This window comes from Neopsephotus bourkii, unplaced genomic scaffold, assembly GCF_033783945.1.
Source record: "Neopsephotus bourkii isolate Nb327-2 ecotype Australia unplaced genomic scaffold, CSIRO-AGI_Nbou_v1 NB_739, whole genome shotgun sequence".
Lineage (NCBI taxonomy): Eukaryota > Metazoa > Chordata > Aves > Psittaciformes > Psittacidae > Neopsephotus > Neopsephotus bourkii.
In genome coordinates, this window is record NW_026901237.1 from 2,539,143 (window position 1) to 2,556,880 (window position 17,738).

The following is a 17,738-nucleotide window of genomic DNA, read 5'->3' on the forward strand; positions in this document are numbered from 1 at the left end:
ACTGTGAAAAGCAGTTTGTTTTCTAGCCCAGAGTGAGCCTACGGAATGTCAAATTTGTGTTAAGTAGCCTTACACAGGTAAACTTTCCTTTTCCCCATACTCTGTATGGGATTGGCAGAACCATAAAAATGGGATTTTATGAGGAAAGTTGCATATGATATATATTGTATGTTTTCCTTGTAGGAAATGCTTTTGCTTTTTTTCTCACTTTCCTCAGCCCTTACAGCTAAGAGGTTGGGTACAAGTTTAGGTGTATTTTGAGCCATCTGCACAGGCCTTGTATAACTTTGTACATGTTCGTGTTGTGCTCCTGAAACAGATGATTGTGAAAAAGCATAGCAATACATGGAATTGTCACTATGTTTCATAGGTACATACATGTATTTGAACTGTAAGGGATAGAATTGCTCATGCTCTCTGAAGTGTTGATTTGTATTTTATGTTCACAAAATGTCTATTTCTGCCTTTTGGACCAAGTAAGTACAGTGTTGACAGGCGATCCCAAGTCAACCCAGTTGACTCAGAGGTGCTCTGTTCCAAGATGTAGCTCGGCCGTGTCACCACTGTGCCTAGATGTGCCTTGTAGAAGATGGCACCTTTTAAGTGAAAGTTGAAACCAGTCTTCTGCTGACCTGTTCCTAAAGACCAAGTGATACTTGGCTAAATATAAAGTTCCTTTTATTAAGGAAAAAAGGTGCTTGTTTAATTTTATCTCTAGTCTCACTGACTTTCTGCCTGAATTTATATTTGATAGGTATCACTCACTTTATCTTGCATGTGTCACTGCGTGTAACAAACGTATTGCATCAAATACAGTATACCCCATCCCAATTTTTAACACAAGTCCTTTTTGGCTTACAGGGTTTTCAGTGAATGCCTCATCAGAGCGGCTCAATATGGGAGAAATAGAGACTTTGGAAGACTACTGAGCATGTGCAAATCAACTGGCTTTTCCTGCATCTGTTAACCATGGGATCTCCGTTTTGGACACAGTACTCTCCACCATGCGTTCTTCTTCGCCTTGCAGTGAATCACAGAATCATCTCAGGCTGCTTCCTCTAGCCCCCAGCAAACCCTTTCTGCCCAGGACTGCACAGGCGTTTTTCTTACTGTCGGCCTAGAGTCAAGTGGACTTTGTTTGGAGTCCTGGGAGGGTGGGAGATAGGATTCATTCACAACAAGGCTGATTTGGGCAGCAAGCTTTCACTGTGCTGTGATCTCCTCTGCTGACATACCTGGAAAAAAGAAATCAATTGGGATTCTGCAAACCATTGCTTCCCTCTCCTGGTTACTCTTACCACATCCAACACGTGCAGTCATGGAGAGAGAAAGAGAGAGAGTTTGTGGTTAACAGATGTTGGTCAAAACCAAAATGCCACACAGATACTGACTTCCGCGCTCCATCAGGGCAAGAGGTGCTCTCCCAAGCCAGGAGTTGCATTCATAAGCTAACCTTAGAACTGGCAACAGCAGGAGAGGGGCGGTGGCGGGCGCAGTTTAGCTTGGGTTGGTTTGAAGTTGCACACCCCCTGCCAGCCCTTCTCAGCACATTATTTTTGGAGGGAAAGCTTGAGTCTGTCTTCATTAGGTAGTGATGCTGAAGCTGGTGGAGTTCCCTGTCGGCCTGCTCCAGCCTTCCTGGACAAATGGGGACTTCTGCTCCGGGGAAAAAGGGTGGCATCTCTTCTTTCAGGTTGAATTTATCCCTTAAATGCTACCTTCAGAGGGTTAGGACCAGTTTATTTTGAGCTCTTTTCCTGCAAATTTGTCTCGTTTAAGAGACAGTAGGATCTTTACTGTGTGAATCTTTAGTCTTTGAGGGTGAACACTGGCTTTCGGATATATACCCCAGCAGTCTTAGCTTTGTCATTTCAAGCAGTGCTTAGGTTAACGAGCAGAGATGCCCTTTTGTCATGAAAAGAGACTGTGGAGGGCGAAGCTATGTGCAATGACGGCCCTGCTTATCTCCTACACCTTAAACTATTTCATGCACCTTCACTGGGATCCATAATCTTTAAGTATTTATGGAATCGTAACCTTCGTCTCTCACGGAAAGATTAACACCACCTTCCCTTCTCCACCCGCTCACATGCATACACCACGAAAGAAAGGAAATGAAAACTGCCAAACGCACTTAGTTTCAAGCCCCTGGTCCCATCTCCTGTGCCCAGAGGGTTACAACCTGTGAAGGAAGAGACGCTACGGTTCTGGTGGAGTTGTATAAAGGTGTCTGTTGTTCTGTCATCACTGCCTAAAGAAAACAGTTCGAGTTGCTCAAGAGGAGTTTGGCTTTGGATTTTATTTCATTTGGTTTATTCATTTTTTGGGGTCACCTTCCCCTCCTCCTCTTCTTCCTCTTTTCCTCTCTCTTCCCCCTGCCCCTAAACATGTACAGTAACTATACAGAGACTGCTGCAGACTTGTATATAGTTTTTGGATCCAATAGCATGGAGAGACTTGGAACTGTTGCAAATCTGGTCTCCCTGTCTCCTTTGCTTTGTAAATTCATAAAAGGGGGAAGAGGGGTAGTTAAAATGTTTACAAAACTTTAAACTCCCTCTGAACTTTTGCCAGTGTGGGGGGGGGGGGAAGAGAGAACTTAAATAAAACCTGGTTGTATTATATCTGAGAGAAAACTTTCTGCTTGCTTTTGTCCAAGCTGAGTTTTAAGATGATTCCTGGTGCTAAAACTGACCCAAAACTCAACTTGCATTAGTTTTCATCAAGAAGCAGCAAGCAAACACGCAGGATGTGGAACAACAACTGCTGCTTTATTTCTTCCCTGGTGAGGAATACTGATGGGTTTTTTTCTACTTGATAATTTTAGACTTCAAATAAACACCAGTAAGTCAAGATTGGAAAATTCTGACAAGAAAGCTTTAATCGCTCCCCCATACAGAAACATGTGCATTCATGCTTGTGTTGTTTATGCAGGAAAGATCAAGCCATGGCTGACTTTCTGTTAGTACAGACACTTAGCCATGGAGCCTTCTTTGTGCCAGTCAGTAACCACCCCACCCACCCCAATTCCTTTCCCTAAATGAGAGGTTTTATTTCTCCCCCTCATGCGAAGGTCCACAGGGACACCTTGTAGGCTTCCCTTTTTAGACAAGAATCTTATTTTTGCCCTTTTTTCTATTTGATGTTTGGTTTTGTGTGGAAAATCCCAGTAAAAGTTAATGATGAATGTCCTTGTACCGTTCACATGACCACAAAGAATATGGAGTCAATATGCTGAGATGTAACTTACACAGTAGCTTTTCATTGTGTTCAGCTGATGGCTCAGGAGAACAGTACATGTTTAGGCTGATAATTTTACTTGGTTTGACTGCCTACTTGTGTGTCTGTGTGTGTGTATATAAGGTGTCTGGTTCATAAGTACCTTCTGCTGCTTATTTGGTTGGTGGGGTTTTGTAATGGTATGATCTAATTCCTACAAGCTAATTTTGGACTATGCTATGCTACATAACAAATAAGCAAAAGCGTGCTAATTCCCAGCTCAGCTGGGGAGCAGGAAAAGGAGCAACTTGTCAGTTTCTCAGTGGAAATACAGAAATGCAAGCAGGGAAAAATGCGCAATAATAATCTGTTGAGCCCAGAGAACCTTGCTCGCCTTCTGAGAGCTGGTAGATAATGCCCCAGTGGGGAAGGTGTTGGTTTTAATACTTAAATATTCTGGCTCCTGTATTTAGTACAAAGGTAAGATGACAGCATGTTCAGATTCTGTGCTCAGGTGACTGGCCTGCCACCTTCTGTAACAAAACTGGGCCTGTTTCTGTAGGCATGGTCATTTGGATCAGTAGGGATGGAAAAAATAGGAGCTACAGCTTTGTGTCTGCTGCTGAATATACATTTATGTACTTCCCAGCTCCTTTTCAGATGGAGTGTGAACCTGGAAAGCTAATGGGGCTTTGATCCGAGTTTGGCAGATGATGTTGAATGTAATGGTAGAGAGATCTGAGGTGGTTTTTGATCACGTTTCACCGTGTTCCTTCCTAACCTACCATTTCACTGCAGGGTCAGTGCTCTGTCCTCTGTTTTTCCTGCTTCCTCTCACAGCCAGGCACCTCTGCAAAGAACTGCAGCAAGCAGGATGATTTAACAGGACACCTGAACTGTATCTGGCTGCTTGTCTAAGCCAAAAAGCAGAGATCTTGTAGCAGAAACATCTGAATCTGAAATTTAAGACAAAACTACTCAATGTTTTCAGAGCATAAAGAACTGATACTGAGAGCATTTACATACTTTATTACATCTTTTTCTGAAGGAACCCATGAAGCATCTAATCCTCATATCAACTTTAAAAAATCCGAATGAAATTCTTCTGACAATGAACTAGAGCGTTCCCCTTTTGATACGCTTCATCCTTTCCCAAACCTCTGTTGGTGCAAATGTGATTTGAAACAAACCTCAGTTTTCTTTGCTGTGGAAGGGAAGGATGGGGTGCCAGAGGGTTGCAGGAGGAGGTGGTGTCTGTGAGGTTTGGATCCGAGGAGGATGCTTGCCTTCGTTGACAAGGGCAACTCTCTTGGAAGACTTACCAGGTTTTAACAGGCAGTTCTGCCTGTGGAGACCACACACTGCTCCTAGTCCACCGCTGTAAGTATACACCCAGAAAACAAGGATGCCATGGAGCTGCTCTGGCTCCATTTCACAGCATTTTAGTCTCAAAAGATTGAGGCCCTTGTTTCTTTGCTGCACCCACCCTTGAAAGACCACTGCCACCCCTGCACACTTGAGAGGAGAGCGAAGCCCTCCAGTGGTCAGCTTGGTTTCAGGGTTAGCTCCCCCAGTGGCTCCTTGTGCCTGGCCGTGGGATGCTTGGCCAGAGGGAAGGCATTTCAGGAGCATCCCTGTGTCCACTGAGAAGGACTTGCCAAGAACAGCTCCTGTGTGCACTGGCCTGGCAGGGTGACTGATGCCTAATGGCTGGGCTGCCTATGGGGTTTTAGGCACAACTTAGAGGGTGGAGCTGCCTTCAGGAGGAGGTGTGCTCCAGAAGCCGGAGCGAGTGAGTCTCTGCTGGGGTTTGCACACACTCAATCCACTTGCTGTTGTGAAGTAAATTCTTTATTTTTCAATCTTTTAAATCTTTCTTAACCTGGCTGGACAAAATTCTATTGCACCAGTGAAATTCCCAAGTTGTTTCATACTTCGAAAAGTTTTAAGAATTCCTGGAGACGCTTTTCCCAAGGGAAGCCATGCCCTACCACAGAGTCCTTCGCCTGGTCCTGCTAATGCTGTGTGGCATCCTGGTCCCTGCTGTGCTGGCAGGTAAGGAGCTTTGTTTGTATTTCAAGCCCTAAAGCATGGGTGGTCTTTTACTAACCTGCTTGCCTCTCCTATATGGCACACCTCCTCTAAAAAGGTCTGTATTTGTTGAGTTATAATTAATAGAAACTAGTTTTGGGGTCACTTGTGGTGAGAATGTGTTCACCACCCTGAGACTAAGCTGCTGCTGGGGAGAACATCATTTGTAATTTTTCCTAAGCAGAAGAGCAGTAGCACCTACGTGAGCATTAGTGACAGTAGTAGATCAGGACATGTAGATGGAGAGTTCTCAGCAGCTGATGGCATAGCCTGTTTGTTAGCTTCTAATGGCAGGAAGAAGCTACAGTGACGAAAAGGAATGCTTTTCTCTGGCTAAAGCGTATGTGCCAGTTTTTGGTTCCTTCTATGTGTCCTGCTATAGCAGAGCACTTCACTGCTGCTGTAAGTAGAAATGGGAAAGTGTCTATGAATACTCAGCTTGGTTGAAAGCTGAGGCGTGCACCTAAATGGAATTTGTCTGAAGCTGGATGTGCTGGGGCAGGTGGCAGCGCTGGAAAGTGTGCATGTGGCTCTGACTCTGGTGAGGTGAGGTGATGGGAACAGGAATAGGTGAGACACTGATTCTGTAAGGCTTCTTCTGTTTTTAAGGAGATGACTGGTAATTCCAGCCTTATCTGCTCCTGCCTTCAGAAACTCATGAGGAGCTGCTTCCCTCAAAGCCTCTTTCTTTAAGTGGAGGTGAGGCTGAAGGAACCACTCAAGCAAAGAAAATAGGCAAGAGCACAGTGCTTGTTTTCCTGAATTCTCATCCTGCCTTCCAAGATCTGGAGCAAAGCTGGATCCCAGTCCCGTCCGAGTTTATGAGCATCTTGCCTAGCAGGGAGATCCTGAGCAGCCATCCATTTCTTACTAAAGGAACTTTCACGTGGCTAGGGAATTTATCACTGCACCTAGCTGGGTGCAAGAGCAGAATTACTGTGGCTGATATTTCCCCCACAGATCCTTCCCTTCTAGGATGCCTTCTCGCTAGGAAACCTTTACAATAACCAGGAAATCAGCACTAAGAAGTGATGTTTTCCCTGTCAAACCCCGAGCTTTGATTTCTGTATAGTGGAACATTAATTGCTGAAGCACAGTTCCAGTTTGTAGCTTGCTTGTGCTCCCAGAAGCAGTGTCAGTGCTCCTCCCCAAAACCAGGTAAGGTCTTAACTGGTAACAGTACTTCACTGCAAAAAGTGATTCATTCCCATGAAAACTTAATCTGCTTCCTGCCTGAGCTAGGATTCCTTTTACACTGTTTTGTTTCCAGTATTTGGTACGTATTTGCTCTGCCCCGGCAGCTTTGCTGTGTACTTGCCCTTGGCTCAGCATCGCAGCCATGGTCTGTAGCTGTCATTGCCTTGCTGTGTCACTTTGCTCCTGTCAGATACTCCACATTCGCTTGATTCTTTTTCTGGGTGAGTCACACGCGTGCAGCAAGGCCAGTAGCTCTCAAAGAGCTTTGTACTGATGAATGCAGCATTTGGATCCTGGAGTGTAGGAGAGTCTCCATGCTTCCTCTGTGGCATTTTAGAGGCTTGAGGCCTTTAAGAAGTTTGTTCTCTACTACCTCAAAGCAGGACGTGAGGGACCAGCATGTATGATAAGCCATCCCAGGAGCAGAATGATTTTCTGCTGTATTAGAAGTGAAGTTGCTTACCCCCAAAACAAGACTTTTAGTGCACAGTGGAATTTTTTCTGCTTTTCACCCCTTTAGCAAAGGAAATTTCCTGCCTTGGGCAGACAAAGAAGGGAAGGGCATGCAGACAGCCCTCTGCTCTCCCTGCGTACACATGCAGCCCTGCCTCTCTGTAAACAAGTTTATTTAACATTCATCAGAACCGCAACGCTCTGCGCTGCTCCACACTCCAGCTCTGGCTTTTGCACATCACAGGCTGCCCTTTGTGCTCCCCATGAAGGCCTCTTTTCATCCCTGCCCTGGCCCTGTGCCCGCTGCAGCCACCTGGGGCTGGACAGCCCATTGCTGGCCTCAGAGTTCACCCAACCCCTGCCCTCCCATCTCAGCACCTTGTGCCTTCCATGGCAAAGCCCTCCATGGGGGGGCAGGAGCAGAATCTGCCTTGGAGAGGGCTGTAGCTGATGCCAACCTTGCAGACCCTAGGTCTGGAATGAGTCTTCCCATCTTCATTGTGCTTAATTTTATCACAGTGGGGTCTTGGAGCTACCTGGTACCAGAAGCCTTGGGTAAGTGCTCAGTTCAGCAAGGCATGAAGGGTCTCCACTGGCAGTTGAGGTTCCCATATGGATATAGCGGTTGGAGCACTTTTGGGGTGCTGATGGGTTGCATACCTTGATCTGGCTTCTTGCCCGGCCATTCCGGTTTCCTGGACAGTGCTCTGTGACTGGAGAAAGTGTGAGTATCTCCTCAGAGTTACTGAGCTCTTTCCAATGTCCCATTTGTCAAAGATGGGGGGGACACAACTGACTCTTTTAACGCTCTTTGTCCACATCATCTAGGTGCAACAGGAAACAGAGCCAGCTCAAGGACTTTCTGCACACCTAAATCTTCTCTGCTTCTGCTGCCTCCAAACCCAAGTAACACATGGGCCTAGAGTGCAGGAGGGTTGTGAAGAGTTGATTTTTATTTTTGCTATCAGCAAAGCCAGCTTCAGTTCGCATGATGGATTCAGAGCTCCAAGTGGAAGTCAGTAAAAAGCCTTTGCAAGGCCTTGCCTTCTGAACCATGTATATATTTAGTATCTAAACTCTGTGGGCTTATGAATTAACTTGTTTTGAGCTGATGTGTCTGTACATTGTACTGCAGTAGTACATTAGAATGCATACAGGGGAAAAAAGCAAAGCAGGAGATGTGCTGAAGGAAAACATACATAGCAACTCATGTGTCCTCATTCTCAACAATAGGAGAACAAAAGTCTATTAGGGAGTTTTTAAAGCTCAACTATGAGAATGTGATAAGTTGTAAAGATGTTTTGTCAGGCACATGTCTTAAAAAGATGCAGTTGTTGCAACAGCATGTCTAGACTTACTGCAAGTCTTTTTAGACCATTACCCAACCTTGCTTTGCACCACCACTCCTTAAAACTTTCTGACACTAGCACCAGCTCTCAGCTGAGGTTACTACTGGTTTGGAGGTGGAGAGTGAAGATGAGGAGGTGCTGAAACCAGCCTCTGTGAGGAACAGTATTGGTCCTGGTGAGGGATCTCTAGGGATGAAGATGTTAGGTGGCCTCATCTGCTTTGCCTTGAGGTCTTGCTTGGCTGCCTGTGAGTGGGGGTCTGGTGTCTTGGAGGATGCTTGAGATTTGATCAGCTTCCTCAAAAGGTATCACTGGTGGAGACTCTTCCAGTCTTCTTTCAGCCATCAGTTATCTGGAGTGCTGGATACTGTGTCACACTGCTGGCAGCTCACCCACCTTCTCCCTGAGCATGGAAATACTGGTTTCATCAAGTTGCATTTGGCATCATTGCGTCTAGATCTGGCTACAGCCCGAGTAGTTCAAGTCCTGCTGGGTCCCTCGTCATTCACCAATCTGTGTATTTCTGTGAAGGGTAAGAACCTGATACTTTCTTCCCTTTTCCTGGCCTCAGTTGTAACTAACCTGTGCTGGAGAGAGGGAGAAGACATGGTGCGGTATAGATATTTCCTTAAAGTAAGGCAATTTGGAGTGTCAGCATATGGAAAGGAGGAGGTGCCACCCTCCACCTGGCCTGTTTTAAACCATTTGAATGCTTTTAGTCCATTTTTGCCAGGTTCCATCTCTGCCCAGTAAAACCCCAATAACCAAGGTTATTCCATGTCTTTCTCTTGAATGCTCTCAAACTGTGTTTCACCAACTGAAACAACAGCTGCCCTCAGTCTGTGCTTTAGTGCTGAGACAGGGTTAATGCTGAGGGAGAGCTGCTTTGTGCCACGGGGTTGAGGTTTCTCTCCCTTCAGAGCACCAAGGCGCAAAGCCCTTGGAGTGATGGTGGGGTTACCCATGTGTGTTGGTATCCCCACTGTGCCTGCTGAGTTGCTTTGGGGTAAACAGACTGTGTGAGTGTACCTACTGGGTTTTTCTAGAGATAGAACTGGTCCCAAGACTGATGCCAGCACAAGCTAATGCATGGCTGTCACCCAGGTCACCCATCACTGGTCTTGTGATGATGTTTTGAGCATGTTTCTTGGTGATTCTTTATCTCTACAAAGCTCTTTGTTGAACAGGGACACCAGGCACTACCTTGGTTTGATATTTGGTTGCCAACTCTTGGTTGCACCCCCTCACTTGAGATTGCAATGCTTTTGGGGTTTTATGAATAGCCCCAAAGCCAGGTGTGATTTGCCCTTTCCCAGTGAAAGGCTGACTGGAGCTGTCACTCGGAGGTATTTGTTCAGGTGCACAGAATGTGTCTTCCTCTTCACAATCCGGGTGTCACCAGCTATGCAGGTGGCCAAACCTGGTTGCTCTGGTGCTGCTTCTCTCATGGATCATACTTAAGAGTCCTGATTTCCTGATCATGCACAGAGAAACCTAGCTCAGGAGGGAGAGGGATGTGCAGTGATCACACAGAACAGTAGCAGCAGAGCAGAGAATTGAACCTCTGAATTGGGTCCCACGCCCGTACTTGAAGCCTGTCTGTTGAGACTGTATCCAGCAGGCAGCTGGAAGGGCACTCATGTCTTAGGTTTGAGACCTTATTAATAGTGTGTTGGGTTTTCACACATAAGCTCTGAGCTTTGCCCTCACCTTTCTTGCTTTTACCGGAGGACTGAAATGGGAGTGTGGCATTTAATACTGCTCTGTTGTGGATCTGCTGCTCTCAGCCAGCAGCAGCATCACTGTTGTTCACTGGTATGACTGCAGAGGGGTGGAGGCATGACTCCTGCAGTTGTTAAACCCACTGGATGTGTGGGGATAGCTGGATATGGGTGGTTGGGCTTCTCAAATGGGGAGGAATGTGAGGGCACAAGCTGTTATTTAGGAGGGAACATCAAAGGTGAGTCTTGGAAGCAAAGCACTGGTTCCAAACAGACTCTCCTGGGCTGCAGCAGCTTGCTCTGGAGGGACTGGTAGCATCAAGGTGCAGGAACTAGAGGAGCCCTGGCTCTTGCTGATGTTCAGATACAAGTATCTTACTTTATGTGCGTGCACGATTCTGCTGCTTCTGCTGACAGCTCTGTTAGTGAGGCACTGGAGTGACTGAAAGGAGTTGTGTTTGCCTTGGTTGAAGTGCCGTTAAGGTAAAACCACAAGGACTTGGGACAGAAAATGCATGTTTAGCACACTCTGCCCCTTCTGTGTGGGTGAACTGAAAGCGTGTTTTAATCAGATGAGGGGAATTAGCAAAATACATGTCCAGAAGCCATCCAGGACTCTGTACAGGTCTTAAAAATCACTGACATCATAAACAAATTAGACTGTTTACTCAGCTATCAAACGTAAGCTGTGTGCCCTGCTTAGAGAGAGGTGCAATACATTTTTAGGAGTTGGATGCACAGGGGACAGGGAAGCTATCCAGGACCTGTGGGTCTGGTTAGAGAAAGAGCCTTTGCACTGTGTTTGGAAAGGGTAGTGTTCCCTCCTTGTCCATTTGAGAATGGGGAGTTGGGAAGACCCTGTCCAGATCCTACAGCCTCCCTGAAGGATGCCTGCATCTGTTACAGAGGATCTGAGCTAACGTTTCCCCCCAGTTAATGTGAGGGTTCACTCGGCTCTCTTGGCTTTGGGGAGAAAAACATTCTTGGGAAGTGCAAGGACATCCTCCCAGCACGGTGTTCTCTTGCCAGCGAGGAATGGCTGCAGTGGTGGTGCTGGCCCTGGTGGTGTGGACACAGTCAAGGAGGTTGTAGCTGCAGGGTGGATCTGTGCGGAGTTGCTCTGCTTGTGAAAGCAGCCTGGAGCCAGGGCTTCACAGGCATTATATGCGTTTGATTTGTGTCTAAACCAGCAGCTTCCTAAAGCCACTGTTGTGAACTAAATAGCCCCAGCTCTGCTTGGTTTCTTTCCCTGTTGTTTTAAGTACATTCACCTACTCAGTTCTAGACTTCACAGAATCACAGAATAGTTTGGGTTGCAAGGAACCTTAAAAATCATCCAGTTTCAAATCTTGCCACAGGTCAGGAACACCTTCCATTAGATTAGGTTGCTTGAAGCCCTATCCGGATTCTCTGGGCAACCTGCTTGGTATCTCACTACCCTTATAGTAAAGAACTTCTTCCTAATGTCTTATCTCAGTCTTCCTTCTGTCAGGTTAAAGCCATTCCCCTTGTTCTGTCACTACCTGCCTTTGTCCAAAGCCCCTCTCCAGGTTCCTTGTAGCCCCTTTAGGCAATGGAACCCGCTGTAAGGTCTCTTCTCCAGGCTGAACCAGCCCAGCTCTCTCAGCCTGTCTCCAGAGTAGAGCTGCTCCAGCCCTCACAGCATCTCCGTAGCCTCTGCTGGATTTGCTCCCACAGCTCCACATCCCTCTTGTGCTGGGGGCCCCAGAGCTGGGTGCAGGACTGCAGCTGTAGCCAAACCGCAGGATTTATAGAAGTGAAGTCCACTGGGAATTGGTACCTTCTAGAAGAGCCTCTGGATGGGATGCGAGTCTCCAGCATCTGGTTAGTTCTGCAGGACAGGCTGAGAAGGGCCCTGCCAAGGGCTCGACTTTTGCTGGGGGAAGAAGCCTTCATGGAGCACAGGCCTCTTGTGTGCTTGCACCAGGGACCCAAGATGCCAGCTCTGATGCACACAGTGACCACAGATGTACCAAGTGTGTGAGGACATGGTACTCACTGCTACTGCCACATGCTGGGTCAGCCAGCCACAGCATGCTGACCAGGAGCTAGGGGCTTGTTTGCCTCTCAGTGCATACTTAAAAGCTCTAGGGCTGGTGCTGCCAAGGTGTGATGCTGCCACCTTCCTTGGGGGCCAGGGAGAGCCTGAGACAAGGCTTTGAGTGCCCCTGGTTCACCAAGAGGCACCATGCTGAAGTGGGGGATGCCCAGCATACCCCTGTGCCTTGCCCCAGAGAGCCCAGGCTGCTTGCTCTGACTCCTCTGATGCCCTTTCCCAGCCCTGTCGGTTCAGATGGGCCCTGGTGCTGGATGCTGTTTGTTTCCCTCCTCCCCCCTTTTTTTTCCCCATCCCAGTGCAACATTCCCAGTGGTTTCGGCAGGGAGCTGCGGAATTTCTCCTGTTCCTGCCGGGGCCCACCTGAACAAGCCAGGCATTGACAGGGAGCGCTCGGCTCAGCCACACACAGACAGGGAGGGCTCTCTGCTTTGGTCCCTGACCCTACAGGGGAAGGAATAACAGGAGGTGAATGGTAACATCAAACAGAGCCCGGCCTGGCTTTCATCTCCCCAGCATGGCATGGAGGTGGGCAGAGGGAAGTGGGGCTCCTGCCTGGGGAGGCTGTGTCCTGCTCCCTGCCAGCACCTCTGGCACCCTGCACTGCACAGGCCGGAGGTGCAGCACAGAAGGGCCCTGACATGATGTGGGTTTGGCCAGCACGTGTCCAGGTTGCAGGAATGTGTCAGTCAGCCCAGTCCCATGGACATCCACAGACCTGCTGTGGATGCTGGTGCACAAGCAGAGGCTGCGGGGAGCTCCCTATTGTCCCACATGTGCTGTGTGTACCCCAGGAGGCTTCCAGAGCCTGTGGCAGAGGGGTTGCACCCTGGGGCACAGGCACTGCCTTCGGCTGCTCTGGGTGTTGGTGTTCTGCAGCCTCCTGAAGCCCTCGGGTCCTGCACCAGGGCAGGCAGCAGGGTGACCGTGGGCGCTTGTTTCTCAGCAGAGCACCTGCAGGGCCCAGTGCCCACCCTCTGGAACGAGCCTCCCGAGCTGCCCTCTGGAGCCGGCCCCATGGACACCACCACAGCCCGTCTCTCGGATGCCACAGCCTTCCCCCCGTACACGTCTGAGCTGGAGCCCGAGGACACCACTCACCTGCACCGGCTGGATGCTGGGGACGGTACATGGTTGAACCATGGGGATCACCAGAGGGTGTCCTCGCTCTGCGGTTGCTCTTTATGGTCCTGTTGCCTCCCAAGCGGGGTTTGAGAACCCGGAGGTGGCCTGAGCCGAGCCACACTGCTGGGGATGGGGTGAATAGGCAAGAGTATGCCTCAAACTCTTTAAACAGGGAGTGTGAGCACCTTCCATAGATCGTGATCTACAGCAAACGCCTGTTGTAATGTGCTTTGAGCAAAGCAGCTCTTGGTGTGGGTGTTAGCAGGAAAGCTGAGGGCCAAAGACCTGCTGTGTGGTGGCCCTCGTGGTCACTGGGTAAGGAGCTGTGGTTGGCTCCAGTCACCTGCCCAAGGGCTTAATGCTGCTGGGGCACAGGATTGTGCCTCAGCTGCACTGGGACATGGGAACAGGGCCATCATGGGCAGTGCATGGGGCTTGGGAGTGTGACCCCATGGCCAGGGGCATGCTTGTGTGGGGCTGATCTCCCTTAGCCCTTCCCACCTGGGACCCACTGGCTATGCTGATCTCATACCGTCTTGTTCTCTGTCCCTGCAGGGTCACTGGGACCCGGAGCTATCGGTGCCATTGTCATCGCCTCCCTCCTGGGCACCTCTGTGCTTGTGGCCTTGGTCATCATCACGCTGAGAAAGTTCTCTGCCTCCTGAACTCAATAAAAGATTTCTCTGTACCCCACCAGCCCTCGGCTGCTCCTGCTGCCCGCCTGCCTGGGCTCCCTGGGGACACAAGCTGCCATGGATGTCGCAAAGGGCGCTCCAGCCTCTGCGCTGGGCAGCAGAGCTGCGCCCCAGTGTGCTGTGCTCTTGGCATGTGGATCCTTGGGGTGCACACAGGCTCGACCACAGCAGTTGGGGGGGGGGGGTGGGGTGTTACAGCAGTGAGTGAGTGGGTGGCTCTGAGCTGGCACCAGCTCTCCTGGCTGTTGGTAACAGTGTTGGGCATCACCTTGTGCACGTGTCCTTGGGAAGGGCTGTTCATCTGGTGTAGACCACCCTGATACTTCCCTTGTCTCACCTGACCCCACGTTCACATCCAGGCCCACTCCCACCCCCTGCGTTCGCGCTCGTTGCCCCCCACCAGTGGCACTGGAGGAGACTGGGGAGGAAGGAGACACACGCATGTGGCTTTGGCGCTGGCTCACTCAGGTACATTTCATCACACAGGAAAACAAGACAACAAGAAGTTCCCCTCAGGTGGCTGAGGCAGCCCAGCGGGGCCGGGGGGCTCCAGCCCGTGCATGTGGGCCCCAGGCCTGGCCCTGTACAACACTGGAGACCACAGAAACAGAGGCGTGCAGGGCTGGGTCTGAGGAGGTAACACTGGATGCCACTCGGTGCCTGAAAACACACAGCCTGTGCCTATGGTTTGGGGTCCTAAAAGGTCACAACAGAGCAAGAGGGGGGCAGAGCAAGTCCCAGGGTCTGGTGGTGGGTCATGGCATGGTGCATGGCAGCCCTGAGCCCTTGTTCCCTGGAGAAATGCAGTGAGGAACCAGCATCCCAGTACCAGGAAACCTGGGTCAGCCCCTCCACTGGTGAAATAGCTGTTCCGAGGGGTAAGGGAGCATTTCACCTCAGGCAGGCATTGGGGCAGCAGTGCCTGGGCTGTGGAGCTGTAACATCTGCTGCATGGCAACTTCTCAGGTCATTTTGAGGATTTCCTGGAGCTGGAGCTCCTCTGGGTTTTGCATTAGAGAATTTGTGGCTGCCGTAAGGTCTGAGCTGACCCCTTGGTTGTACTCAAAAGCTGACTGTAGGGTGCTGTTAGGGGGGAATGTGGGGGGGGGGGGGGACATGGCTAATTTGGGCTGTCCCCTTTAAGTAAGCCCAGTGCACCAGGTTGGAGGCTGTGGCCCCTTCCTGGTCCCCAGCTCTGGGCTGGGCATCAGCAGGGGGCCTGGGGCCCTCTCCCTGGGGTGCTATAGGCAAGCACAGCCCTGCTGTCACTGTTAACCTGCCGCTAACCTGGGTCTGAGGGGCTATGCCTTCATTCTCCCTTCACTGTTCTGGTCCCACCAGGGCTGCAGCCGCTTGCCCAGTGCAGAGCATCCTAGGACCATGGTGCCTCCCTCACCTGGCTCTGGCTGCACCCCTCATGCGTAACCTGGTCCTGGGTGGCCCAAAGACCAGCCCCAAGCAGAACTAACTCCCTGGTCCCTGCTGCTTCCCCAGGCTGCCCTCACCACAGCTCTGCTCTGTGCTGTGCATGGCTCCCTTGGCAGGCAGCTCTTCTCCATCCCCTTCTGGAGCACAGCCATGACACTGCAGGAGCATGCGGCACTGCAGGTCACAGCACCTGCAAGACTCCTTTGCAGTGGTACAGAAAGATGCCAAACAATCCATTTCCCTGATGCACGTTGGCCGCAGCTCAGGACCAGCCTGTAGCCAAGGGGCCCGCTGCTGCAGCCACGTGTGGGACTGTTCATAGCGAGGCTGTCGGACAACAGGCGGCTGCCGTGGGTCCGTCCCCTGGCTGGTCTCAGTGCAGGGCCCTGGGCTTCATGCAAGGAAGGAGAGCTGCCCGGCTCTGCGCAGCCTGGCGATGGGGTTGATGTATATACATGGAGGTGCAGCTGTACAGGGAGATGGTGCGCTCTGCCTGTGCAGGCAGTGGCACGCTGTGGGTTACAAGCATGCAGGCAGCAATCGCTGGGCCTCCCACGGCGTGTGGGACAGCAGCTCCTGGAGTAAGGTCACTGGCCTGCTGCTGGTGCTCCCATGGTGGTGTGCAGGGAAGCGCTGGCACGGCTACCCTGCCCTGTGCCTCTGCAGCAGCGAAGCAGCAGTGACCACAGAGACCACAAGTGCCAGATCAACCAGGAAAGGATGTGGTGCCAGGACCCTGCGGAGGGATTGGCTGTGGAAGAGGGGCTGAGCCATGGGCACGGCCTCGATGTGCTCTTAGGCCATTTGGCAGGCGGAGGTGTGGGTCAGGGCTGGTGAGGTTGCACTGCTGGTGGAGCAGGGCTGGATGTGGAGCATTTAACTGAAGCAGATGGGGTGTCTGCTCATGGGAATGGGCCCAAGTGGCTCCACAGCAGGGTTGCTGGAGTTACAGGGGCTTGTCCCAGCCTGGTGCTGATGGGCTGTATAGAGGCGGTGAGACAGGTCTTCTGCTTCAGCTTTATCCCTGTAAGATGGTGTTTTAGGAGCGACCCAAACTATAAGTCATGATGAGCTGCAAGTGCTCAAACGGGGCAACATAAGTGCTTTTTATGCTTGTGGCCATGTGCTTTTCCCAGGCAGCCCGACCCAGCCCCAGCTAGCACATGTGCAGGGAATGGGGATCAGCCAGCCGGCACCTTTAGGCTGTGTCAGCTTGGCTTGTGTTCTCTGCAGCTGTACAGAATGCCTGGGAAAGGGTTATCCAAGCCAGTTCAGAGCACAGATCTCCAGGGAAGCATCAGTGCTGCAGGGAGCCCAGGACCCGCAGGCTGTCTGTTCATGGGTGCATGTGCCTGCTCTGGCACACCAAGTCCTGCACCATGGCCCACCACACCGTCACCATATCCTCCCAGCTGTGCTTCTGTCCTTTGCCCCTCTACCAGAGGTGCTCCAGATGTTCGGGGATGCCACTGGTCATTGGCGGTTCCTGCTGCCCAGTTTTCTCCGCTGGCTGTCATCCGACTTGTGCACCCGGAAACACTCCTTCAAGTTCTGGGCTCGGATTTTGGGGTTCAGGATCTCCTCCCCCATAGAACTGGGGAACCAGCCCCTCTCCTGGTCGTGAAGACGCTCTCCAAATATCCAGCCTGAGCAGAGACAGAGACGAGCATAAATGAGTGGTCCTTGCTCCTATGCTGGGACAGTGGTGCTGGGAAGAGCCTATACAGCTGGCAGTGCTTTCTGTGCTGTGCCTGTGCTGGAGTGGCTCGTTTGTCAATCTGCCCAAGGAGGCTTGCTTGCTTGAGCAGCACTGTATGGACAGGTAGCTCAAGGGATGCCAGAACAAAGCAGGCACTGCTGCTACTGAGTGCCCCTGGCTGCCCTTGGTGCTGCAGGAGTGGTACCCAGCACACATCCAGTGTGACTGAGTCCACCAGCTACAAGTGTGCCCCAGAGACCAGGACCAGAGGGCTGTGAAGCATCATCAAGGTAAGAACAGGTCTGGGTTGCATCTGTGTCAGCTCTGCCATGGCCCACAGCCAGTGCCAGGGTGGCTGTGCCAGCACTACCAGGATTTGCTGAGTGTCAGGAGGAGGCAGTAGCTCCCCCCTCCTGCTCTGAGCTTCCTCTGCTGTGATGCCAATGACGGGTCTCTCCCTGCCTGGCCCCTCCTGTCTGCCAAGGGCAAAGCCCACCCTCCCACAGATGCCACCATCTTGTGCCTCATACCATCATCTGTCTTGTCCAGGATGTTGAGGACATCAGCCAGTTCCAAGGACAGCTCATCTGGCTGCTGGGCCACATACGGGTGGACACACTGGATCTGCGGGCAGTCTGCCAGGAACAGGGCAAGAGTGAGGGATGGAATGGGATGGATACTGCT

At 50.8% G+C, this 17,738-nt stretch overlaps 3 protein-coding genes across 19 annotated transcripts in view; 2 read left to right on the forward strand and 1 right to left on the reverse strand.

The window, feature by feature from the left end:
- The window catches only part of GIGYF2 (GRB10 interacting GYF protein 2), a 75,901-nt gene extending 73,277 nt beyond the window's left edge, over positions 1-2,624 (forward strand). For all 12 annotated transcript variants that reach the window (XM_061354506.1, XM_061354511.1, XM_061354514.1 and 9 more), the window contains one exon: positions 862-2,624. In XM_061354506.1, coding sequence (XP_061210490.1) covers positions 862-929 — 68 coding nt within the window. In that variant the 3' untranslated portion in view covers positions 930-2,624. The remainder of the gene's footprint in view (positions 1-861) is intronic.
- A 1,808-nt stretch (positions 2,625-4,432) lies between these two features.
- Positions 4,433-13,928, forward strand: SNORC (secondary ossification center associated regulator of chondrocyte maturation). Of its 3 annotated transcripts, none has more exons than XM_061354522.1 (3): positions 4,433-5,274; positions 13,054-13,233; positions 13,788-13,928. In XM_061354522.1, exons 1-3 carry the CDS (start codon positions 5,202-5,204, stop codon positions 13,895-13,897), a joined length of 363 nt encoding a protein of 120 aa, XP_061210506.1. In that variant the 5' UTR covers positions 4,433-5,201; the 3' UTR covers positions 13,898-13,928. The 3 variants fall into 3 exon arrangements, with proteins under 3 accessions (XP_061210506.1, XP_061210507.1, XP_061210505.1); XM_061354523.1 differs by having other exon boundaries at positions 13,057-13,233; XM_061354521.1 differs by lacking the exon at positions 4,433-5,274 and adding an exon at positions 5,710-7,515.
- A 2,182-nt stretch (positions 13,929-16,110) lies between these two features.
- Positions 16,111-17,738, reverse strand: part of NGEF (neuronal guanine nucleotide exchange factor) — a 49,493-nt gene continuing 47,865 nt past the window's right edge. For 3 of the 4 annotated variants that reach the window (XM_061354525.1, XM_061354526.1, XM_061354528.1), the window contains 2 exons: positions 17,585-17,689; positions 16,112-17,001 (listed from right to left, as the gene is read on the reverse strand). In XM_061354525.1, the coding sequence (XP_061210509.1) occupies positions 16,829-17,001; positions 17,585-17,689 (278 nt within the window). In that variant the 3' untranslated portion in view covers positions 16,112-16,828. Of the gene's footprint in view, positions 17,002-17,584; positions 17,690-17,738 lie in introns of all 4 variants that reach the window. The other variant, XM_061354524.1, reaches the window with a different exon arrangement.